The following is a 27,153-nucleotide window of genomic DNA, read 5'->3' as shown; positions in this document are numbered from 1 at the left end:
TAACGTGGACGAGTAAATTACCGAATTATCATAACATGGAACCATAACATGAGCGAGCGAATGAACATAGCAAATTGGCGAGAAATTCATCACCATAATTTGTAAATATACAGGCGAACCAAATGACCTTTTAATATTCTACTACGGGCAAAGCCGTGCGGGTACCGCTAGTAAATTTATAACTACTCAGTTTTAACAAGGATTTTAAAATTTTTTAACTAGAATTTGGAAACTCCTAATAATGTTCAGCTGCCCTCCTCCGTCCACAATTTTTGCCTATATACATTACTGTGAGTCAAGATAGTTTTGTTAAAACGTAGAATAACAAAGAAAAAGAAATAAATAAAAAAAAAAAAAAAAAAAAAAAAAACAAAGCATAATAATTCTGGAATAAAAGAAAGAACATTAATTTCAATTTTAAAACTAAGAGTTTTTGAAAAAGATGAAAAGTTTGTCAAATTGTTGAAACAAATCTCCAGGCGTGTTCTTTCATTTAAAAAGGGGAGGGGTATATCGAGGCACCTTTCTGAAAATGCAAATATTTCTTTAAAGAATTTCAAAATTCAAAAGAAATATTTCGCGATATAAACGGAGACGATGTTTGTCCAAGTTCGAAGACAAAGACAAAAGACTGAAAGGGGAAAAAAATCGTTGTCGCAGATTTGAGCAAAGCAAACACGGGGGTGTGAGTCTCCCCCCCCTCCCCCGAAGGGAACAAATGCCAAAACGGCGTCGTAGTGCAGGAGATATCGCTGCAGGGTCTCCTTCTCTTGGAACGTGATTTGACCACACAACGCAGGCGTCAAAAGGTCCGAAAAATTCTTTCGAAAGGCTACCAGAGGGGCTTCCAAGCATTCTTTTATATTATGTTTAACAAAAGAAATGCAGCTGCCAAATATTGAAAATTTGCTCTCTTGCTTCAGGATTCGCCAGCGGGAAATTTTATCACAATCGTATGCGTTAAAACATTCATTTATACATTACAGAATCCAGAACTTCGCTTGAATGAAAAAAAATTTAAAAGTACAATACTAGTGAAAACAAATGAATAAATTTTCCGATTCTTAATTATCTTAAATCTGCTTTTAGCTTAATAAAATTTACAGTACAAAACAAACTATTTATCTTCATTCGAGGAGACAGTCTATAATTAAGAAAGCTACTTGTCATTATTACTTTGGGACTGTTCACAAATTAAGTCACGCTTCGAGGGGGGAGGGGGTTGCGAAATCGAGTTCGTGACAAGGGAGGGATGGGGTTTAACAAGAAGCATTAATCGAAAATTCAGAAAATTTTTACGACCTTCGAATGTGCATTTCCCTTCTGGGATACAAAATGGCGAATTTTTTGGGGTCGATGTTGTGACATCACGATTTTTTAAAACATATATATGTTCCTGAAGAAAAGCGCAACCTTTGACAAAGCGGGGGGGAGGGGGGTAAGGTCCATTTTGTGAGAAAAGGGAGAAGGGGTCAAAAGTGGTTGAAAAAAGAGTGACGTCATTTATGGGCAGCATTTTTAAATTTTTTCAAATACATTGAATCGCAATGTATTTATATTATTTTAGAAAGATGTAAAAAATTTATAAAAAAATGAAACATGAAAGTCAAGAAAAAAATCCTTATACTTAAAAAATGAATCTCATATGAATTACTATTTTACACTTGAATTCTGAAATACACATAACAATCATTGAATGAACTTTAATTTACTTTATTTCATTTATTGTTTTTTACTGTATGTTTTAAATATATCTTAGTAATGTGTCATATTTTCTTTCAAAAACTCTTATTGATAAACAAGGGACTATTAAAAAAATTTGGAAATTATAGGTTAATTAAAATGTCGTAAACGACCCTACTACGCTTTTTTCTATTTACTCTTTAAGGTATTGCACACATTAGTTAGTTTGGTCCGAAATTTTAATTAATACAAAGAGAAAAAAAAATCTTCACTAGTTAAATACTTTTTATTAAAAATGTTTAATATTTTGAAATTTGTACAAAATAAAAACTTCCATTTACAAAACAGCCAGCACTTATATAATTTTCTTTTAGAAACATTGTGGAGTTTCAAAACATGTTTCAAAAATTATCTTTTTTTTTTTTTTTTGGTATACATTTTTGTTTTTCTCATGATTATTTTGAAATTTAAGTTTTGTAATAGAAATATTACATGGTGTAATGGAAATAGTATTTTGAATTAAAAAAAAAAAAAAAAAGAGCAGCCTCTGCAAAAAAGAGTTGATCATATTATTCTAATAACCTTAAAAGTATGAATTGAATATTCATGCCAATCATATTTTTAAAAAGGTGCTCCTAGTTAAAATCGAAAATCAAAATTTTTTAAAAAGAAATATACTTTCAGACTAATTTATTGAAGCAAAAAACATTATAATTATACTTATCAGAGGTATCCATAGTAGGGGAGAGGGGTACATGGCATTAGAATAGAGGAGAAAAGTTTAGGGGCTGTCTTAAAAGTGCTCTGTTGAGGTTTCTCAAATGGGAGGGGGATGCTAAATACAGGGGTGCCTTGATGGGAGGTCATGCTTATCTGAGTAAAGTTTTCATACATAAGTTTTTTTTTTTTTTTAAATTTTGGAGGATGTTTTCTGATTTTAGGCTAAAGTTTTGGGCACCAAAAGTTGCCTTCAATTTTAGGGAGGGACTGGGGGCAACCAGTGGGAGGCCAACATGATTTCCCAAAAATTTGCTCATTTGGTAAAATTTAGATTTGGAAACAATATTGCAACATGATATCCTTTTTTCTTCTGATGCCTAGTGTTCCATCTCATTGAAACGAAGGAGAGACTCAACAGAGCCAAGCACTGCGACCAGAGCTCTAAGAATGCTTGGTCCTTCTCATCAGCTGTTATGCATGTATAATGTGTGTGAACGCTCGTATTTTATCATTTGGTCACAACTGTAGTGATATTATATTAATAAAAACTGATTTTCATATACAAAATATTTGCTCTAGATAAGGGACAATCACTTGGACAAACTTAACCGGTCCTTAGAGGGTCCAAGAAAAAAAATCTTCATCGGGGTCCTCATTAAAGAACCTTATTGGAAAAAAAAGGTTTTACAATAATTACCATTTTTTTATTTAATGCCACATTTTTAGACCTAGAACTGCACTTCCATGTTTTTAAAGGATGAAAACACTCAAGTGTGATAGCATTTGTCACATATTATACCTTGTTTTTAAACTGCACTGTATGTGTGATTTTTCAAACTATTTAATTATTTTTATTTTAAGGTTAACTATTGATAAAAAAAAAAAAACTTTTTTCTAAATTTAAATACAGTATAATTTGGATTCAATGATATCCATTTCTTTAATTTAACTATGCATTTTACATTGAATGTCTATGCTTCTCAATTTAACAATAACTTTTTCAATCCCTTGACAATCCTAAAATCAGGGTTATACTGCATGTCTTCCAGCAAAAGATAATAAAATTATTACTAACAGCTCAAGTAGCAAATCTCTAATATCTAGTAAACTTTTTTGTAAAAAAAAAGGGGGGGGGGTTAGTAAGTGTTGTTGTTTTAATATTTTTACTGGTCTGTAGGTCGAAAAATACTGAAAACACTGCTCTAGATCAATCGCGTAACAAAGTTAAAAATAAACGAAATGACAGTTCTAAGTCATCTCTGAAAAGTGCGATAATATTTGTTGCTTAGGGTGATAACAATTTTGAATTTTTAGTCAAAAATGAATCATGTTTAATAATCAAATCTTCAAAGAGGGACACTTCTAAAAAGTACTGTATTGAAAAAACTGCTTTGCCGACTTCTCTCTTTTCTCAGTTGACTAAAAGCTTCCTTGAAACGCACTGAAAATTTTACTCTTGCTTGTACTTAACTTAGTGGTCATCATGTCAAAAAAAAAAAAAAAAAACTATGGTATGACATGTGGCATAACAATCCCATTCCTGCAAAGTCAATGGTACCACCACCCCCAGAACACGAGCCCACCAAAAAGAGAAAAAATACTCCTACCCCCCCCCCTAGTTAGCACTCCTGGTATGACAACAAATATCAATAATTACATGAAATTATAATTGCTGACAACCTTTTAATATATTAGAACCTCTAAGATGGAACAAAAAATATTTCCACACAAAAAAATATGAGAAATTTAAGGAGTAAACTTGAAAAAAAAAAAAATTATTGAGAGATAAAATAAGAAAATGAATTTTTGTAGAAACACTACTTTAAAAATAAAAATTTCGTCAATATTTTGAATAACTGAAGAACAATCATGGAGTGAATTAATGTTTTTCGGTTGGTATACTAGAAGAGAGAAATTAAATACAAGGAAGCCTGGAGTCATTGAAAGTAGCGGTGATTTTTAATCAAATAAACGTATCGTATATGCAAACATATTATGCACTTTTTCAATGTGTTTGAAAAATAGAATAATACTTTCTTCGAAAATAAGTCCTAAAACTTTACAAAAGCTAAAAACAATGTCATATCATTGACGAAATTTTATTATGTGAGATACAGGGTTGGGTTTTTCGCTGGCAAAAAGGTATTTTTGCCGGGACAGTGGAAAAAACCATGGCAAAAATGGAAAAAATGGCAAAAACCTAATTGCAAATAAAGTAGCATTATATTGTTAATCAAGAAATAATGACAATATAATATAAATAATGCATTTTAATATTTTAGTTATGTCTCTCCATGTTACTTCTAATTTATAAGGTGAAAAATAAATAAAAAACAAATGTTGGGATTGCAAAACTTAAGATTTTAAATGTTTGCTAAAACAATTTTTTCAGAATGAGCCAATTCCTTCAATGCTAAAACAAAGAATGTTTACTTAAGCTTAGCTAATTAATAAAAATATTGAATTCTAATTATATATATATACATATATTTAATTAACCATTTTTTTTATCCCACTAAAATTTTTAAGCTATTTAATTAATAACAGATTATTTACTTGAATATAGAATAGAGACGTACCGAGTACTCGGTAACTACTCGGTACACTCGGCCAATTTGCCGAGTACTCGGTACTCGGCCAAATTCTGATCAGATACTCGGCCAATACCGAGTAGTTGCAAAAAGTTGAATGATTTCCAAGACAGATACTAAAATTTATAAAAAAAAAGAGCAAGCATTATGTTCTGCAATCATTTATCTACAGTTAAAATTTATAAGTCAAATTTAAATTATGAGATAAATGAAGTTTGTAATGCTTCAATGGAATAAATCTTTATTTTAATGTCCCAAAAGTTAATAAAACTTATTTATTAAAAATTATGCAAAAAAGGTAAGTATAGAAAATATGGAATTTTTATATTAAGAATGAATTTTTCGTACAAACAAAAATTAGTTATAAAAAATATGAAAATACCTTTGCTTAAAAAATAAAAGGAAATAAAACAACGTTAAAAGCACAGTGCAGGAACACTGCAGACACGTATTTGGTGTTACAAGGAATTTCTTTTTCAATGCACAAAATGGGAGCTCGTGGATTTAAAGACAAAACTCGGATTTTTTTGTCGTATGTCTTTACATTCTTTAGCTCACATGTTATGCACTGAAAAAGACGTTCCTTGTAATGGGGGGTCATAAACACGTGTCTGCAGTGTTCCTGCACATTTGTTTTATCTGTTTTTAAAAATTATTTATGTTGACTAGAACTGTAATTGATTGGTATACAGTGAAACCCCTCCTAACGGACATCCCTCTTATGCGGACAATTTTTAATTCCCCAGTTCCAATGCGAATAACATTATTAACCCCTGTCCTGCGGACACCTCTCTATTGCGGACAAAAAAAATTGTCCTGTTAGTGTCTGCATTAGAGGGATTTCACTGTAATTTGTTTTAATTCCAACTTGATAAATCATACTTTTTATTTTTAATTTCAAAAATAATTTTTTTTTGTAAAATTTTTGACACAAACAAAATTGTTTATATAATGCATAATTAAATTTCAGCAGGAATTTAGTTTTAAAAACTATTATATGGACAAGGAGGTCTATACTACTATTCCAATAAGTTCAAAATTCATCACATGTGTGTCGGTGGTTCTTCTTAAAACATAATTGGTACTTGGTAACTCGGCCGAGTAGTGAAAAGCCGAATACTCGGTAACTCGGTACTCGGCCGAGTAGTGAAAGGCCGAGTACTCGGTACTCGGCTACTCGGCCAAAGTGCTACTCGGTACGTCTTTAATATAGAAAAATATTAACTTTTCCTCACTAAAGATGTAATGCATTTTTTCTCACTTTCTGGGAAAATGGATATAGCCAAGAGAAGAATTTAAAAAGAAGAAAAAAAAAGCTGATCAATATGTGCATTCTATATTCACTCTACTTTTTAGAATTACTAGCTCACTCTACAGAAAATGGCAAAGCCTTTTATCAATTATCAGTAAGAAGTTACCCCTGTGGGTTTAATGCCAATGTGTTGTTTGGTGTGATAACTCGCATGAATTCTTTGGTATGAGGAAGGAAGTGATTATGAAGATGGTATAGACTATGATGATTTAAGTGATATTTCAATCTAAAGAAATGCGTATTTTGCTTTTTAATTACTTTTATTTCTTTTATTTTATAGTTACATCTTTATTAAGTATACTTTATATAGATATTTAGTATTCTGTAAAAGATGCTATAATAAATAAGCTAATTACATTTTCATTGTAAGTTAATTATTTGTCTTAGATGTTACAAACTGAAATTTATGTTAATGTTTAAAAATTGAAAAGTAAAAATGCTCCATATCTTTAAAAGTAAGTTAAACCTTAAATTTTTTTAACTGTAAAAGTAATTAAAATTTTATCAAAATCTTTTCATGCTTTTATTTTTATATAAAAGGGAAAAAACTGTCCATAAGTTGTTAACACAAAATCTATTTTTGCCACTTTGGCAAAAACTGGCAAAAACCTATTTTTGCCAGGCGGTAAAAACCGTGGTTTTTTGCCTGTTTTTTTCCGCCCCCGGCAAAAACTTGCCAACCCTGTGTGAGAATACTTAATACATTTTCAGAGAACATGACTTTTAACTAACATAATTCTTAATCATCATAACAGTAAGCAAGTTAAGAGAGAACTGCTTGATAATAAAAATGTACCTTTGTTTAACATTTTATACTGCGGCAAAACAATGCTGCTATAAACAAGTAAATAACTTACCTCTTCCCTTGAAGATGCAGATGACAAAGCACATGTCGCGAATAATATGAAGAAGAAAACTGCTATAGATCTCATTTTGGATCCAACTACGATCGTTGATCAAGCAACTACAAAATATTCTTATCGCTAAAATTCACAGTAATATTCAGTACACATATGATGAATTACTACAAAACTATTAATGTATCATACGCAGCTCGGCTGACCGATAACGAGTACTCGAAATCTGAATCAGAGGGTAGTACACAAACGGTTTTATCGGTATCAGTGATGAGATAATACTATGAATTTCCAATAATAATAGTTTGGTAGTAAACTCTGCCTTTCATTCACATAAAACAAGCGATCTTGCGAGAGCACAACTCGCCTCCCGTTTCCCAGAAACACCCAGAAATTTGGGATTACAGTTACTGTTGCCAGATGCAATTCTGAAGCTTCAAGATATCTGACGCATTCTGCAAGTCTCAAATCGATACATAAGAAGGAAAATTACAAAGCTTTTAAAAAAAACTTTGTTTGTTAGCTTTTGCATGAAATATTCATCTAAGATTTCTTCAACAAAAATTAATTCGATTTCAATGCTTTATCGTGCAATGAAACAGCCAATTAACGCAGCAATAATTTAGGTTATCACCAGGCGTGGGTATCTTTAGATGTTTTTTTATGATAAAAACATTTTAAGGATTACCAATAAAATATCAAAAGTGAAAAGATGACTAATCTTTTAAATTAAAAAATAGCTAATGCAAAGGGAAATGCAACAGAGACACAATAAGCGCGACATCGCTCACGTTTTTATGTGCAACTAATTCATATGAGCGTTCGCAAAAATTATAAGAAATATTAATGCTCGAAAATAATATGAGTGCAATTCGAAAAGAAAATTTAAAATACTCTTTCAAATTGTTAATTTATATTTTTGTTATTATCTGAAATGTTGATTAGGATGTTTAAAGTTTAAAAAAATAATTTTAGTGCAACATTTACTCATGAGATGGCGACACTGAAAAACAAGGAAATTATGGGAAGGACCAGTTTTTTGCCTTGTGCTCAGCCTCTGAGATACGGAGCCGGCACCACCTAACCCTTCCCCCAACCCTACCTCCCCCAGGTCGTCATTTCAAAAAAATTTCCGGGGCGGGGGGGAAGGAGCGAAAGGTTTGTTAAAAATACATTTTTTTGGAAAAGAACTACAAAATAGGTACAAAATTAACAAATTGCAATTTGATTTTTTTTAAAATTCGGTAGGGGTGGGGGGCATTGACATCGACACCCATTCTCATCGCCCAAGTGACAGATCTCCCCTATAACGTTGGTGTCGGCTGACCAAACGCTTTTGTAAAGGAAACAGGGAAAGGAACTAGCCCTATTTTTCTGCAAGATACTGCTATTTTACAGAACCTAGCGTTGTCGTGCAATAGGATGACAGGACATGATAATTTTCCGGGACCACAGACAGCCAATGCAAAAAAAAAAAAAAGAATTTTCGCAGAAATTTAGGTGGGAAGTCTTGAACTGCCCGCCTCTTAGCCCAGATCTATCCCCATGCCCTATGTGATCCTACCTCTTGAGGGAACTCTAGAAGGCACTTCGGGTTTTCGTGGACAACGATTTCATTCGGATGATGAAATAAAAGGGTGTGTGTGTAATTGGTTCCAGCAGCAGCCAAAGGACTTTTATGAGCACGGAATTATGCGACTAATCTCACAGTGAGTTTAGTATAAAAACAATTTCGGCAGTATTTTTGAAGAATGTAGAATAAAATCTGTTTTATAGCCTCTGATTCGTTATTTATTGATTGTCCCTAATATTTAACAAAGTCTGTATGTTTATCAAACCTATAATTTTTCCAAAAATAATCTACCCCTCTGGCAGAAACGAATACAGATTTACGTTTTAAGGAGGGGAGGTATGCTAAGGAATGCCACTCCCCTCTTTTTCTTACGAAAAACCTATGGTTTTAGGTGCGAAAAATATCTGAAACTGCTTGAGTGTCAATAAAAAAGCACCTAATCAAGCAGGAATAATGCACCTAGCAAAACAAAAACATTACTAACTACATAATTTCATATGCAAGGAAAAGAAGTAATGTTTCAAATATTTACTTTTAAAAATGTTTAATGAATTTAAAAATGTTACTGCAATTTTTTACATTACATAAATTGTTTGAACACAATGTGGATGTTTTATAGTGTCGACGGTTTAGGTGGGGGGGGGGGGATATGACCCCCATGACCCTCCCCCTATATTCATCACTACCCTCTGGGTCATTCTCAGAAAATGTAGTAATTTTTTAAATGGTTTTTAAAAAAATAAAAATTTAAATTCAAGTTTATATTTACTTTAAAGACAGATGTTAACTTGAGTAGTTTGATAATGGCTACACGTTGCCTGTACTGTGTAAGTTGTTCAGTAAATTTCGTAAACTGCGAGTAACTCACGTTTAGAGCAGTTATTTCCTCCTTGTTATAATTACTGTACCAATGTAATCGTCTGTTTCATGCTCGACATTTCTGTCTATCCATTGTTCATAGGGCTGTCCATAAATGATGTCACTTTTTTTTCCAATATTTTTTGACCCTCCTCCCATGTCGTCTCAAAGGGTCACACTTCACTTAACCCCGTCACTCCTTTGTCCCATGTCACGCTATTTTTGATAAACATATTCTTTTTAGAAAAAATGCCTGATGTCTTCTTATCTCCTTCCTCCCTCTATCACAATTTAATGAATCCCCTCCCCCTCTCAAAGCGTGACATCATTTGTAGAGGACATCCCCATACCTTATAATGTCGTCAATTGAGGCAGTGAGAAGCAAAGGGATGTAAGTGGCATTTTTTAGTTTAAGTAAAACGCGTTTGAGTAGGTAAGGTAAGTTTTGAGTAAAACGCATTTAAAGATAACATCCTAGGAGTCTTTCATTGAATTTTTTTTTCTAAATCATGCTGTATAGCAGCAACTACCTGGGCAACTAGTTCCATCTCTTGCCCCAGGACAGGGGAGAGGTTCACCTACCATATGTGTACTGGTTATCTCCAAATTTTTAATTTTGCCACTTACATCTCTTCTCTTCTCTTCTCACTGCATCACAATTGTAAATTTATTCATCTCAGTCACTATTCTTACACAAGAACAGGCCACTATGGTGGCATGAAAATAAGTGCAGACAACACCAGGACTTTCGTAAAATGTAGAAATTATCCTGATGAAGAACTTTCTCCGGGACATATTTTCAACTGCTCAGAAATACTGGCACTTCCCCAGAACATCGGAGCTTATGCATTTGATGGAGACTTCTACACTGAGAATATTGTACTGCTGGATAGAGCAGTCGGCAAAACACATGGAACTATTTGACTTTTTGCTGGACACACCACCACCACTATTCTTACACCTGTCAAGCAAGTTTTTCCAAGACATTTTATATCAAGATGTTATCACATGTGAAATCCTAAAGTAGTTCAGTGGATGAATCTACATTAATTAAAGATAGCAGCCTTTTTTTTTTTTAATTCATTTATTTATTTATTTTTTTAACAATATGCCAAAGTTATCACATAAACTGCAACTTTTTCTTGCGGTCAATTTAAAGAGCATTGGTTCTTTTATTTCTTGAAATTTGCGGTCGTACGTTGTAATCCGCTGTGTTTTCGCAAAAGAAACCATTATATTCTTTTTTTTTTTCAATTCCCTGTAATCTTGTTTTTTGAACGCTCTGTAGCTTTTATGTTTTTCTCTGTAGTTTTACATCAGCCTCCCGATGAATTAGTTCCAAGAAATTCTTTTTCATATTTTAATTTTTAACGTCAGTTATTTAAATTAATTTTAAAATCTAAAAGTCAATTTAAAATACCCCAACATACTTCTCTGCAATATATATATATTTTTAATTCACAGTTTGAAAATAAAATATTGAAAGCCATTTAAAGTAAGAGTTCCCAACTGTCCCAAGGTTCAACATCCTACTGTACCTTGGGACACATCCTGTTGTACTATATGCTGGGAATCTCTTCATTATTCAGGAAAAATCCATATACTTAAACCAACTTTGCGCCGAAAAACAAAGTATTTTTTTCATGGTAATGAATATTAAGTCATGAATAATGAATGATCTAAAATTGAATGTTTAAAAGACTACATCAGATTAGATCATTTTCTATATTCTTAGACATACCTTAATTATTAAGATCCATGCATATGTTGTACCTTGGGACGTGTCCTAATGTACCATTGTTTGGCTGTCCCACGGTACAATAACTACGTGGTTTAAAAAAAACCAAAATGGTGGTCAATCATTATCTTCACATTACCAATATATATTTAAAGTACTTCTGTTTTATAACAAAATAAAATTCAGTTGATTTGTTTTACAAATATAGAAGGACAGAAAATGAAAAAAAAAATGAAGAAAAATATTTACTTTGGAGACATGAAATTTTCTTTCTCTCACAAAATCATCAATTTAACTCGATTGATGCTGATTGTTACTATGACACCATTAATAGTGAAAGTTACTATTAGAGATTACAAAAAACATGGCTGCTAAAAATAGATTCTTAGAAATTAGAAGTGTCTCAAGGTACAAGCGTCTCAAGGCACAAACTCTCCCCTGCGTGAAGAACAAAAATTTGAAGCACCCTGCTAAGCCGCATTAAGAAATGTTAATAATACCTGCACTTACCGTTTTGTATATTTGTGGAAAATTTACATAATGAAACTCCTAGTGATGAATCCCATAACGCAGGGATTCACAAGCTTTTGCAATTCGTGGCACCTTTAAAGAATTAGAATTTCTTCGCAGCATCCTACTCCATATATTATACAGGGTGTTCCGTTTTAACCTGCAAGATCTCTACTTTCGCAACCGTTAGGCCTAGATGCATTCTGCCAACTGCAAAAATGTTCAAAATCAGATGCAGAGTTAAGATATTGAAAGTTTGAAGCAAAAATAAAAATGAGTCAAAAAATACAAAATTTAACTTTTTACACGAGCCCTAGGTCTCCGAACTTATATTTAGGGAAATAATCTCTATTGAAATAGATAACAAACACAAAATATTTGACATTTGTGCGACCAAAGCTCAAGCAGATATTAGAGTTCAAAGTTTTAAGGGACCATATAGAAGATGAGATCGGAAGTTATCGCCTTTTCAGAAGAATGTCAGATTGTAACCAGTAAAAAAAACGAAGTGTTTATATTTTTCATTGCTATTCAAAAATAAATGAAATGTTATGCAATGCTACGCAAAAATACACTACAAAACGTCAGCACACATGTAATTTTAAACCCTTGATAATTGCTATATTTTCCCCCGAATTGTGTTATTGACGGCGAGTGTAAAATGGTTTAAATCACAATACACTGCGTTTCATATCTCGGTGAATAATGGTCGAACTAATGTCAAACTTTTTGTGTTGGAATTACTTTTCAATAGAGGTTATTTCCATGAATATAAGTTAGGGGACCTGGGGCCCGTATAAAAAGTTAAATTTTATATTTTTTGGCTCTTTTTTTTTTTTTTTTGCTTCAAACTTTGAATATCTTAACTCTGCTTCCGATTTTGAACCTTTTTTGCAATTGGAAGTATGCATCTAGGACTAACGGTGGCGAAAATGGAGGTCTTGCAGGCTAAAACGGAACACCCTGTATACATGCATGTAATGATACCATCGACACTTCGCTGCAGCAGCGCGGCACCCCTTTTGGAAACCGCTGTGATAACCTAAATTACATATAAACGCACTCATTGGTGAGTACAGTGTAAAAACCATTTAGAAATGTTCCCGGAAAATGGCAGCAAATGTGCCTAATTTCTACCAATAACATATCTGGCAACAACCAGGAAAGTTTCCCGATCAAAGTTACTAACATTTCTGAAATTAACCTGGTAATCTTTTTAAAAAAAAAAAAAATCAGAAACCTTCCCAACTTAAGCCAGTAATATTTCTGGACTAACTAGAGATCTTTCAGTAAAATCTTATTCATATTTTTATAGAAACAGCTTGGAACCTTCCCAACTCACAAAGGAAAGCTCCTAAAGCAAATATGGCCGAAGCTAAGACGGAATTGCAAGTAATTTCTTCAAAGCAACTGTACCTGGAGACTAGATTTCGCCCTTGATTTGGGCTTAATCACTCCGAAGGGGACGTAACTAATCTGAAGTAAAATCGTCTAATAAAAAAGCCTAATATATTTTTACACTGGTAGCTAAAAAAAACTTTTCACCACAGTATAGAATCGGCATTGATGGAACGCGTTGCGATGAAGGAAACGTTTTCGCAGAAAAATTTGTTTTATTACAGAAAACTAGTGTAAGTCCTTGAAATCCCGAAACGTTACTCGGAAGTAAGCAATGACGGTTCGGATTTTTTTTTTTACAGTGCTTTATCGATCCAATAATGTTAATTTCATGTTCTAAAATTCATAGTTCAGTTATAACGAGGGTAAAAAATTGACTTTTGAAACAGTATTCAAGCATAAAAAATTATATTTGTTTATGCACATTGAGATGACAATCAAATCTTCACTGAAACATTTTTTTACAAACAATAGGTAAAGTTAATTAAGAAGAAAACACTGAAATGAAGCAAGTCAACGAGGTAAATGAAAGAACATGAAAAGCAAAATTTTCAAACATTCAGTCATCTGGAACTTCCCAGTAATCATTATCATCATATAGTTGTAGAAGCTTCGGTGGATTGAAGGCACGATGACGGATAATATAACCTGAAAAAGGAGTAGAAATAAATCAGTTTTATTAGTATAAACATGTTTCTAGAATCTTTAAACTACCGGCAGTGCTGTAGTTGGGGGGGGGGGGAGGAATGTTTGGGGAAAATTTTCTTGAGTTTTGGGGGGACACAACAAAAGAAAAGGTGGTTTGAAACCATTTTATATTACATATGCTTAATTTTTACAAAAAAAAAAAAAAAAAACATATTTCGGGAGACTGTGTTCCCCAACTTCTTTACCCCCAACTACAGTACTGTCTATAGGCTACCAAGTCAGGCGCACTGTTTTGATTTTGTCACTTACAGCATATGACAAAGATTGAAAAAAAAAATAATAAAATGAAAGTCAGGGTTCTAGGATTAGGATCAAATGAGTTTAAAAGCTTAAACTTAATATTGTAGCAATGTATTTTTTCTTTCAAAAATCGGTAATATGTTTGTTTGCTGGGTGTACTCCTATTATAGGGTACCACAAAAATAAAACGGGAAAACAACTATTAGTATTTCAAAAATCATTTATTGTTCTTGAAACAAATGATAATCCTTTTTTTTATACTATCACAGTCTATATGTTCCGGTTTGATGTCCAAAGCTATGATCCACCATGTCCATGTCCATTAAATCTCTGAGCCCAAAAATTCTGCATGTTGGTAGTTGAGTATTTACCACGGATACAGAAGGACTGAAGATCCGCCTCTTCCCTTCAGTTGGGGTGTAAATTGTGGAAGAGGAGATGTCTCGACTTAGAAACAACTGCTTAGAAATTGTATCTAAGACTGCTTACATTAGCTAGAAACAACTATATTTAGAACTCCACTAACTTTAAAAGTGTTTACAAAACAAGGAAGTCGATGGGACTCACTAGCTTGGAACAGAAACTCCTCACCAACCATGCGAATGCATGCAAGTGCAAGTGCTTCTCGCGGGACAGGAAGGTGAGTCTCTACTCTCTAGTTTCGCAGGCCGGGTCCCGGCTACAGAGCCGGCACCACGCCCCATTCAAGGGGTTTACCTGCGATGAAACCAAACAATTTTCCCCGCCTGGCCGCCGGGTAGTGGGTATAGACCTACCACCGTTGCGGTTAAAGAGTTAACTATGGGTCAAACGTTAAAGTTATCAACAAGGGGTTAATAAAGGGCTAACGTCATCAATAAGTAGATGTTAGCCGTCAGAAATTGACAGAGTGAAATGGAGTGCATGAGAACAAGGTCTGCATAACTGTATGACAAGAAAATAACCAAACGTTTTTTGGATTCAGGTGAAAAATACTTTCAAAATAGTTTTCATTTCATTTTCTTGAACTCAAGTGTTTACTAAGAGAGATTTATTTGCAGTGACGGTAAATAAATGTGCTGATTTTTTAAAATCAGTATCTTGGTCACTACGATTACGACAAAATCAATTTTCAAAAAAAAAAAAAAGTCTATGAAAATTTTTTAAAAAAATTTGATAATAGTAATATTAATTAAAATGCTCCAAAAAATAGATTGATTTTCTAACTGTATAAGTTTTAATAGTTGTTTCTTTCATATACACTGTAAAAATGATTCAGAAACGTTCCTGGAAAATACTGGGCTGTTAATGTGCCCAATTTCCTGAAAAAATGCAGGAACGTTTTCCGCTAAAAGTTGGTAACCTTCCTCAAATTATCCTTGAATCTTTCTAGATAATACAGAACTCTCTACGGTAAAAGCCAGTAATGTTTCTAGACCTTTCAGAGAAAACTTAAGCAGGGATTTGATAATAGCTTTGGTGCCTTTCTGGTCCACCAAGCAAGCTCCAAAAGCATCATAGCAACCGTGGTCAAAGTTAAGACGGAGTTGCAAGCATGTACCAAGCATCTCACTTGCCTGGCCTGTAATACTTGCAAAGCTACAGAACCCAGAGACTAATTCACTCCCATTGGGAGCTTAGTCACTTTGGACGGGCCAACAACACGGCGAAGCCGATACACTTAATAAACACGCTCAATCAATCTTTAAACTGGTAGCTAAACAAATTTCACAACAGTGAGAAGAATGCATTTGTTCAACTTGTAGTTATTCAGAAAACGTTTTGACGAAGATACTTAATTTTCCCAGGAAACAGGTGAAAACGTGTTAAATCCCAAAACGTTACACGGATATAATCAGTGACGTTTCAGAATTTTTTTAACAGTGATTTTACAGTTTATTGATTTGAAAATTATTTATACAGTAAGTGCATGTCAACAAATAAAGAAATTGGCAAGCTCATTGTAGATTTATTGTAAAAAATGCTTGGTGTTTAAAAATACTTTTTCCCTGATTTTTTTTTCTCTCTTACTGATAGTGAGAATTGATGTAATTATAAATTTTAGGAGAGATTTGTTTATTCGATCGACAAAAAAAAAAGTTAAAGGAAGAAGGAAAATGCAAAGTTTCCTTAAATTTGACTCTTGAAGATACGGGCAAACTAGTTCTGATCTTATTCTTTTTGTCATATTTAAAGATACAGTAAAACCTGCAAAGTTGACTACCCTTGTAAGTTGACCACCTGTCTATGTTGACCGCTTTTCTCAGGAACGGAATTAGTCCTATCTCATATAATAAAGGAAAACCTCTCTAACTTGACTACCGCTCTATCTTGACCACCTGTTTATCTTGACCACTAATGTACGCCAACTTTGGTTTGAAGTATTGTAAAAAACCCTTTGTAAGTTGACCACTTGGTTTATTTTTTTAAACTTTCTTCAGCAAATTATTTTATTTTATTATTTATTAATTATTATTATCATTATTTCTTTCTTTCTTTCTTTTTTTTTTTTTTGATAGCTTTCCAAAAATGTTTTTAATGCTTTGATGAGACACTAGCATTTTACTAACTAAACAGCAGCATAAAGCTAATACTGCTCTTTATTCTCCAAACTTTTTTTTCATTTGTTGTTCTATTTGAGATAGCTTTTTGTACTCTCTTCTATGAAAATAGGTGTCAGTAGAAAAGTTCAAAGTCGTTTCTTTCAGTTGCAATATGTTGTGGCAACACAGAAATTGTGCTAAAAAGAGCAGGCCAGGATCTATACATTTTGGTCCCCCCTGCAACAAAATATGCAGGGCCCCTCCCTAGTGGCCAGCAATGTCTATTTGTAAAGTGAATAAGTCTAGAAGTGCTAGTTTTTTTCTTCAATTTTTAGGACCGTTAGCCCCTTTAAGGATGCGGGTCCCTCGCTCTGCGGGTACGCAGATGTACGCCTGCTGATAAGTAAAGTTACATGTTTCTGGTGCAAAGGATTAACAGACAGGGCATTTTAATTTTGCCTTTATAAACTGGGAAAGTTGCGCTTATTGCTCTTTGTGCTATAAGTTGTACAAAAAAGGCTTGAAAAAGAAAGTTAGTTGAACTTGAGATTAATAAAAAGTATGAATTATTATATTAAAATTAATTGAAAATGGAGAAAGTCAGAGAAAATAAACCGGAACATATGGAATTTCTAAAACTACATATAGTGTCTAATGTAGTTAAAAACAAGGAAAAAAATAACAAAATTATTTGAATAGTATTTTTAATTAGTTTTCCTTTCAATAATGTTAAACAATGAAAGTGAGTTGAACAGAAAGAAAATGGGTGAATTACTCAAAAAAGGAATACATGGTGCTAGAAATGACAAAAATAAAAAATAAAAATCATTACCGCCCTTTATAAGTTGACCACCTGTCTAAGTTGACCACCAAAGTACTGCACCGCGAGTGGTCAACTTACACAGGTTTCACATATATTTCTCTTACTTATCGCTCTGTTTCTTTTTTACTGTCGCGAAATGATGCCTAGATTACCAGAAAAAAATTATTAACTCTTTCAACAAGAGAAAGAAAAAGATTTAACGTAAATAAAAATTAACGTTAATAGCTCACAAGAATGACTGAGCGGCTTGAAATTTTATCTCGAAAATGAGCCATTAGCAGCTCAAATAATTTCAGCATCGGGATTTCTTCAAGTAACTTGCAAAATATCAAATTCAAATTTTCACTGACTGCCATCTTGAAGTTAAGTTCACGTGTGAACTCAGATATATCTTTGAAAAGGAAACTAAATTTAGCAAATCATTGATGGTTACGTAAATCTATGAATGGCAAGTTTTCTTTCTTTCTTTTTTTAACTTTCCGATTTTATTTATTTATTTTCAAAAATTTTATTTTATTTATATACTTTTACAGGTTCGACATTTCATCTTGTATGTAAAAAATGTATTTTGTATGATGCGTTTTTAGAACAATAAAAAATCATTGTAGCTATTTTATCATAGCAGTGGTTTCCAATTTGTGGGGTGTTCCTCTCTAGATCAGAATAGGATTAGTGTAAGGAGGAAAGCAGCTGTTATCAAAATTTTTGTACCAAAAAAAAAAAAAAAAAAAAGCCAAATCTGTGTCAGAAAATAAGATTCAGCAAAACGTCATCACTATGACATTCAGGTTTGAGTGCATGCACTAAACAGTGATATCTTTCGAATGACACCAAAGTTTGAGAAAATTCGCGCTCAAAAGCTAGTTTTCCCAGCACATTGATATGGCACATGAAATACACCGCCAGCTCAGTCATTCATCCGAGGACTGCAGTTTCGTGCTTATTAACACTCATCAGCCCGGAATAGGTCCTCAGATCGGATGAATGATTGAGCTGGCGGTGTATTTCATGTATTTCTACCTTAGCTCTAACTATAGGGCGGTAACTTACTGAAAATAAATTGATATGCTATTGCACTGGTGTTGTATTTTAAACATATATATTCCTGACATTTTCCCACAATTTGATAAATTTAGTAAAACTATCAATACTCATAGTAAAGTCAGACCAAACAACGTAAGTAGAAGCACAAATTTTACAAATTTGTGCTTCTACTTACGTTGTTTGGTCTGACTTTACTATTCAGCACAAAGGTATTTATTTATCTTATCAATACTCATATTGAAAGAATAATAACTAAATGTGTTTTGGTGCTTAAAAACTATTTTGTATCGTTTTTCAAACCCATTAAATGAATTGCAACAGCAGATAGCAGGAATAAAATCAGATTATTACGAAAATTGAAGGGGGTCAGATCAATTTTTGTATGAAAGAGGGAGGGCACAGGCATAAAATGTCGGAAATAACAGCATTATAGTGTTTAAAAAAAATGCCAGTTATTGATGAAGATCAGATAAAAATACTCCTTTTGACTAAAATAATCTACTCTAAACAAAACAGTATCATTGATGGACAAATGATTTATGACAAAAACCTACAACATTAAAATTACATTACTCATTAATACAGACATTTATGTATTTAGTAGAGGAATCACTAAAGGCAAAATGAGCAAATTTACTATTGGACAGATTAAAAAATTAAGGAAAATCAATTGTTCTATTTTAAACAGTAAATGACATTCAACATTATGGTGCAATTAATTGCGAAATATATTGCGAGCGCGTGTTTCAGGGCTACAACGAACTTCATTTTTAATGCGGAAAAACCTGGATGAATGTTTTGCAATCTATGAATCATGCCCCATCAGCATAGGCGGATTTAGGACTGAGTTCCTGGGGGGGGGCAGGATTTTTTTTTTTGGAGCAACATTTTTAAATGCCCTCCCCCCTCCCATGTTTTTGTCTGTTTTCTGTGATGCGTAAGGCCATTCTTTACTTTTTCATGTGTCCTTTTCATTACTGTGTGTAATCATGCTGTCCTTTTTAAATTAACCTTAAAAGAGAGGGGGCTGGTATTAAGAGGAGTGACGCAGTGCTCCCTTTTAAGTGGGATATAGAATATCTCCAGTTTTAGGGGGGCCCGGGGGTTACTCCCCCGGAGGAAATTATCTAAAATGGATATAAAATTCTGCATTTTGAAGTCTTATAAGGGTTAATTGGAAATAATAGGCAATTTTTTTTTAAAAGTTTTACGCTTTAAAAGTGCTTTGTGATGCAAGTTAATACTTTAAAAGAAATGGTGCACAGATTTAGAGAATAGGTATCAAGAGAGTAACATACTACCCATTTCAACAATTCTTAATTTATACACTTGATAAGAAATAAAATTGAAGCAAACTTTGCTTAAGAGTTTTAAAGACTTGTTTAATTATTTTCAAGGTTTGGTTGGTTAGATTGGGTTTTTAGCTCAAGAGCCATTGTAGGCTATACTGCGCCAATTCTTTTCAGGGATTTTAGAACCTATCAATAATTTGCACTTTCTAGTCTCTGAAACTGAGTAGTTGATTATGCAGTTGTACAGTATTGTTCAAACTTTGTAAGAAACGGCTATTTTAAGTTTAAAAGAAAAAATAAACTTTAATTTCCTATTCAAAAAAGAAAAAATCATGATTTTTTTTTTTTGTTATAAGATTTTGGAAGATAAGTTGTTACTATGTAAACTCCTCCCAAAACTGGGGGGCATTGTCCCCTTTGCCTCCCCCCCCCATAAATCCACCCATGTTCTTCTGAACTATTCAAAAACGAAAAAATAATGATTTTTTTTTTAATTTTTGGAAGATGTGTTGTTACTATATAAAGTCCTCTCAAAACTGGGGGGCATTGCCCCCCTCTGACCCCCCATAAATCCGCCCATGCCCATCAGGTATTTTCTTAGCCACATGAGTGAGCCACATGAGCGCGCCAAATGGCGCATTTCTTTGTTTACATCTAGTCTATCTTTTCTATGAACGTAGTATAGCTGCCCATTATTTCCCTGGAACGTTTCGTATTTTCTTTTTACAACTCATTTTCTCCTCATGTTGACAGCCGCAGTTTTTCCCTTGTTTATAAAGGAGCTCACGCACCCAAGTGTTATATAACCTCTATGGATATAAGATCTCCAACTTAGAATAAGCCTGACTGGGTTTTCGTCGACACCTCAACCCTTTTCAAAACATGAAAATAAATCAGTGGCGGCAATTTGGGGGAGGGGCTTCATTTATTGATTTTATTTTTCAAGATATTAATAAATCAATTGTTTTACTTAAACAAGCCATACTTGTTTAATGAAATTATTACCAAGTGTTTGTGACATGACAAAATACTTTGTAGTAAATAAGTCTAATTCATGTCTAAGTGTTTCTTCGGGGAAAGTTATTGTGTACATAATACATCAAAATCTTAATGCAAACGTGAGTTAAACTGTTAGGTTTACATCAATTACTACTCAACTCCTCTCAAAACCAGCCCTAGCAAAGTTTTGCACCTTTTTTTTTTCTTTTTTTTTGGTTTTAATTTTTTTTTTTAAATTTTATTTATTTATTTATTTATTTATTTATTTTTTTTTTGCTGCCGCTAAAAATCCCGTTTTTTTACTTGCAGGGTTTATTTGCCCCCCCCCCCCCCCCACACACACACAAATTTTCAGTCCCAACCGCCGTCTCTGAAATAAATTATGCGATACATTAGACTTGCCTGTAACAACGCCTCCACAAATTGCAACAGCCATTGTGGTAAATAAAGCTTCTAGCTGCGCATAAGCTTGACTGGCTTCCGTCCATCCTGCCCCTGGCTCAAGTTCGGGAAGCAAAGAATGAAGTCTGTGGAATTCAGTGCTGTTGTAAAGAGGAGATCTGGCAGGATACAAACTGTATAAACTGAAAAATATAAAAAACACGAGTTAGAATAATTTAATGCATTTAATGTGTAGGTACATTATAACTTACTTGATGTGTTTTTTCAATAAAAACTGATTTTTGCCTCTGATTTGTTAAAGAATAGTTCCTTAACACAGTGGAAATTTTGGCAAAGCAAACAAAAGCTAACTCACTGAATTTCAAGGCCGTAGCTAGCAGGGGGGGGATTCAGGGGGTCAGACCCCCCTCCCGAAATATTCAAAGTCTTACATGCTATAAGAAAGTCGTAAAAAATATTTGGACTTAAACTCAGAAAAAAACCAAGAGGTCCCCCCCCTCTCCCAATTTTTCCAAAGATTCTCTTCGCTTTCATTTTCAAAGTTCCAATTCCAAAAAAATTCCGGAGGAGCGCCCCCGAAAATTATCTTAAAATTATCTTATCTTATCCCCAAACCTCTCTTCCCACCAACATTACCGAAGATGTTCTAAAACCAGCGTTTTCAAAGCTAACTTCAAAATATTTTCGGGGGATTGTCTCTCCGACAACTCCTCCCCCCTCCTCCAGTCAATATCATTAAATATTGTCTTAAATTTGGTGTTCAGGGCTTGAATTTCGAAAAGTTTTTGGAGAGCAACTCCCGATAACTCCTCTTCCTAATATTGAAAGTCAACGAAAATTACGGTTTTGGAGCTTCAATTGGGAAAGATTGCTGGTAGCTTTAACGTTACCAAAGATAGTCTACAATCGTGTTTTAAATATTTCAATTTCAAAAAATTCCCGGGGATTGGCCACGAATCTCTCTTCCCCCAAATATTACCAAAGATCGCCAAAAACTGCGTTTTTGCAACTATAATTTTGAAAAATGTCGGGGGAGAACCCCCGAACCCCCCCTTCATACAGTAATAGATAATAATCAACAATTGCATTTTGAAAGCGATTTTACAACGATAATGTGACAAAAATTACGTTCGCGAGCTGTTGAACCGCCCTTAAAATTGCGGTTTATCAATTGCAGTTTATCAATTGCAGTTTCGAACAATCAGTGACAGAGCACCCTCAAACCTCTTCTCCCTCTAACCTTACCAAAGATAGTCAAAAATGCATTTTCAGGACTATAAATCCTTAAACTTTCTGGGGGAGAAGCCCCTGTATTCAAGGGAGCCCATAAGAGGGGGGAGGCAAGTAGGGGCTCAAGCCCCTCCCTTAGAAATTAGAACTTCCTTGCTTTTTTAAAAAAATTTCTTTACAAAAATGTAAAAACATTTCTTCTCCAGCCATTAATGAATAAGTTATTAAAAATGTCAAATTTTAATTGCTCCAAATCTGTACTGAAATCGGTTTCCATGGGGAAAATATAATGCTAAATCATGGGGAAAGTATCTGAGCTCCTCCCCCCCCTTAAAATTTTGTATATGGGGGCACATGCCTGTATTTAAGACTCATGTGATATAAAAAAGGAGGCCTTCAATTTTATGCACCCCCATTCACTTTTTGACCTCGGAATGACCCTGAGAGTCGGTTCATCCTGTAGCTGCAACTTCTGACTAAGGGCAGCAAGTTTAAGTGTTGCGATAAAAACTCTTACCGATGATCCAAAGGAAGGTTTTAACCCCTTTGACAAGACTAAAGAGAGTTCAAACTCATTTTTAGAATCTTAATTTTGGAAAATGTTGGGATCAGGGTTCCTTCTATCCCTGCCATCCTCCCTAATATCACTAAACGTAACTTTAAATTGCATTTTCGAAATTTTGATTGCGAAAATTTACGGGAGGAAAGCAGCCGGTTACCCGCTCCTTATGCTGTCGTACCAAAAAATAATCGAAAATCATGTTCCTTAGACTTCTATTGCAAACAATTTTCCCTGGGGTACCTCTTTGCATTGTTTAATGTCGCCGAAGATAACTTTAGAATGTGTTTTACGGAGGGAAAGTTCTTAAGTTTCAATCCCCTTCCCGTAAACCATCCAAAGAAAATTCGCAATGACTTTTTTTAAAGTCTTATTGTCAAAACTTTGAACCCCCCCCCCCCCCGGAACTTTCTTTTCTCCCCCAGCGTCACCAAGCGTTGGCCTTATAACTTCAAAAGAGTTCCGAGTCAGATCAACCACCTCCTCTCTTAATATGTCAACATGTACCCCAAAATTGCGTTTTTAAAACTTCAGTAATAAAATTTTCCGGGGGACAGTCCCAAATGCGTTTTTGACGTTTTGAAAATTTCCAGGGGAGCATCCGGAAAACAAATCCTTTCCCAAGTGTAACTGCCAAATATAGCCTGAAATTGCGTTTAAAAAAGTGTCTTGTGAAATTGCGTTTGAAACGAGATACCGAACCCAGTGTCAGTTCGGTATGCATTTCAAAATATTAAAAATGCTCCTAGGTCTGCTCCTCCCTAACAAAAATTATTTGACTCTCTCCTGACCCTCAGAGTTCATAAAAAGTGATTGAGGGCCAATTAAAGGTCCTTATGTCATTAGTATTTTTCGCAATAGCGACATTTACGACACCACATATCTTTTTTTGTACCACTCAAACTTGTACATTGAATTTTTACTAAATGATTTTATAATAATAAATTTAAATTATCTGACAAAACAGTTGCTCACATTTTGATAAAGTTACTTTAACTCTTGGTAATTCAGTACAATTACTGTTCAAAAGAAAAAAAATAACAACCAGTAGTATCGCAAACCCCCAACCTCGACTTCTTCCTAAATTGTTTCCATTTTTCTGTTCTGTTCTGCCCCTTCCCCCCTATTGACATGTGTCTTATAATGCGCAATATGCTTCAAAAATCACAACAGGCAACAGGCAGTCAGCACCAGGCGACGTTTTCGTCTTTTTGTCGAAAATTTGTGACCCCCCCCCCCTCCCGCCCCCCGAAACGAAATCCTAGCTACGGCCTTGCTGACTTTATGTTTCATCCATTTGTGTACTAATGAGCATTTTTTAAGTTTCCAAGTAAATACTTTCCAACATTTGTTGGTCTACACAATATATATTAATCTACAGGTTTTTGCAGTTTTTAAGGCTTTACGCATTGAAACGTAAAATTTAGTAATACACCCAGATCCCGAAATTCTTTGATTAAACAGTGACTGACTACAAGTTTTCTGTTACATAAATGCAGCCTGACAAAAAAGAGCAGAGACTGACAGTCCCTGATCAATGCATGGGGCTGCTGGACCCAGGCCCCTAAGGTTCAAGGCTCCCGCTTCTTTTCAAAGTTGTATGTAATATATGTAATAGCATTTGCATTTAAGTATAAAATTACTAAAACCAAAACTATATGTCAAAAATATTTTTGTTTCTTTTTCTTTTAAATGGTTAAAATGATGCATTCCCGTCAGTATTAATGCGTAATAAAATTTCTTAAAATATTTCATCAGAATTTTAATGCAGTTTGTACAAACAGAGTCAGGGGTTATCTGGGTCCCGCAAGAGCGCGTCAACCTTGGCCTCCAAAGGGCACATAAAAGGGGGGAGGGCAAAAAAAGTGCAAAAAGACAAAAAAAGGCGCATTAAAAAAAAAGAACCGATGGTACACAGGTTTGCAAGTTTAAAAAAACGAAAACAAAAGTGAAAAGAAGTCGTAGTTTTGTGAGAGGAAAAAAAAGGAAAATGCACCAAAATCTCAAAAAGAAAAATAAAATAAAATAAATAATTAAAAAAAAATAAATAAATAAACAAATTTTTTTATTAAAAAAAGGTGCTCAGTCTTGATGGCACAAAGCCGCATGGGCGGGAGGGCGCATCGGCCCGCGGGCAGATGGGCTGGTGGACCAGTCCGTCCTTGCATCGAGTAAATATTGTATTTAAATTAGAAATATTTCTATCGGAGCACTTTTAGTTGCACTCATGCTACTAATATTTACAATTGTGAATGTTATCATTTGATGAGACTTCATTCACGCTGTCTCAGCTGTAATCAAAATGTCAAATGAGTCGGCTCCCCTAATAGAATCAAAGACCATATAGCTTCGCATAAGACTGGACACTCCGGTAGAAATCAATACTTTCGCGTTTTCTCCCACTTCAATGAAAGTCGTTGAGCACATAAAAAAAACTTCACAGGCGTGTTGGCGATTGAATTTTGGAGGAAAAAATGTTTTATACTGTGTGCAGCGATTAATCGCCAAGTTCAGCCACTGTGCGTCGTGCGCCGTGTGCCGTGTTTGAATCAGTTCTTCTCCCCTCCCTCTGGCGAAGGGTGGTAATTATATGGGCATTTAAGCCTCAGAGAGGGTCATTAAGAAAAAATGAAAGCAAATAAATAAGCAAAAGGAACACAGAAGTGTGTTGTATCAATAACAGACTGTTTACGAAGATGCAAAGATCTTTCTCATTTCTTTTTTTGCTGTTTTATTTACTTTTATTTTCCTTTTTTACTGCCTATTTATTTCTATTTAATTCATTGACTTTGTATTTATTTCTATTTAATTCATTGACTTTGTATTTATTTACTTTGTGAAGCGAATGCAGAGATGTATTTTCATTTTTGTCACAATTTTTTAACTTATAAATTTTATAATTTCTCTATTCACATTATAATTTTTTATTTTTTTCATGTCAACAAATCTTGTATTACATTACAATTAAGTTCAAGATGTCAAACTAGCAGAAAGAAAAAGATGAAAATATAATGTATTTAAGTTAAGGAAAAAGTGTTTGAACACAACGTGGGCTTATAATCTGCGGACGGTTAGAAACGGGTTATGATCCCCATGACTCTCCCCTCGTATCCCCCTGTTTAATACCGAATATTGATCGCGTCAGGGCCGGATTTAGAAGAGGGAAGGCGGGGCAACTGCCCCGGGGCCTCCACAGCAAAGGGGCCCCCACAATAAAATTTTTACAAAATATCCTCTTTTTTTTTTGGTATTTCTACAAAGAATGATTGCACAAGATAATATTATTATGGATATATCAGAAAGGGGGGGGGGGCTCCACTCCTTCGTTGTCCCGGGGCCTCCACACTTCCAAATCCGGCCCTGGATCGCGTGAATAACAAATAATTTAAAAATAGAATGGCTAAGTATTTTGTATTCAGTTCAGATAAAATTATCGACGAAACTAAAGTATTATTAATGCATATTTTTTAATTTTTCGCTAATATTTTAGGTATTTTTGATGCATATTTGTTAGAATATGTTAATGATTTTTTTAATGCATATAACACGACTTACTTCGTAAGATTCTTGTGCTTACTATTAAGAAATCGTGTTCTATTGCGTGCTTTATCTTTCCAACAGGTTTCTAAGTACAACTGGAAAAAACAATGTTTTAAATAATAATTATTTCTGAAATCCGTAGTTACATATGGTTCTTTATTTTCCTTCTATTTATGTTTAATTTCTTACATTCAGTCGAATCGGATCTTTAATCGACAACCAATTGATTTTTTTTCTTATTCCTCCTTTCATGGCATAGAATTCAAGGATACCTTCATTATAAAGTTTAGTAACCTAATTTCGTTCTTTCATGTTATGTCCTATGACTTGGCGAAGGTTTTTCAAAAAATAAATAAAAAGTGAAACAAAATACTAATAATAATCATTAAAATTATCAAACTGCTGTTGTTATAAATCTCATTAAATTAGGATACATAAAGCAATAGAAATAGATTTTTTTCTCATTCTCCATCCATCCCAGCGCCCAAGCGTTGGTATCTGAGCCGTAGAAATGTTGCATTCTACTGTAACAGTAAACGTAGATATAATTCCTC

The 27,153-nt window shown here is 33.9% G+C and overlaps 2 protein-coding genes across 2 annotated transcripts in view; both read right to left on the bottom strand.

The window, feature by feature from the left end:
* Window positions 1-7,530, bottom strand: part of LOC129227668 (amyloid-beta-like protein) — a 277,873-nt gene extending 270,343 nt beyond the window's left edge. Inside the window, 1 exon segment of the mRNA XM_054862259.1 lies at window positions 7,164-7,530. Coding sequence (XP_054718234.1) covers window positions 7,164-7,238 — 75 coding nt within the window. The 5' untranslated portion in view covers window positions 7,239-7,530.
* Window positions 7,531-13,671: 6,141 nt separating this feature from the next.
* Window positions 13,672-27,153, bottom strand: part of LOC129227666 (ammonium transporter Rh type A-like) — a 112,566-nt gene continuing 99,084 nt past the window's right edge. Inside the window, exons 9-10 of the mRNA XM_054862258.1 lie at window positions 21,271-21,452; window positions 13,672-13,888 (exon numbers count right to left, since the gene is read on the bottom strand). Coding sequence (XP_054718233.1) covers window positions 13,800-13,888; window positions 21,271-21,452 — 271 coding nt within the window. The 3' untranslated portion in view covers window positions 13,672-13,799. The remainder of the gene's footprint in view (window positions 13,889-21,270; window positions 21,453-27,153) is intronic.

Source organism: Uloborus diversus, chromosome 8 (assembly GCF_026930045.1).
Source record: "Uloborus diversus isolate 005 chromosome 8, Udiv.v.3.1, whole genome shotgun sequence".
NCBI lineage: Eukaryota > Metazoa > Arthropoda > Arachnida > Araneae > Uloboridae > Uloborus > Uloborus diversus.
This window is presented reverse-complemented; position numbering and strand designations above follow the sequence as displayed.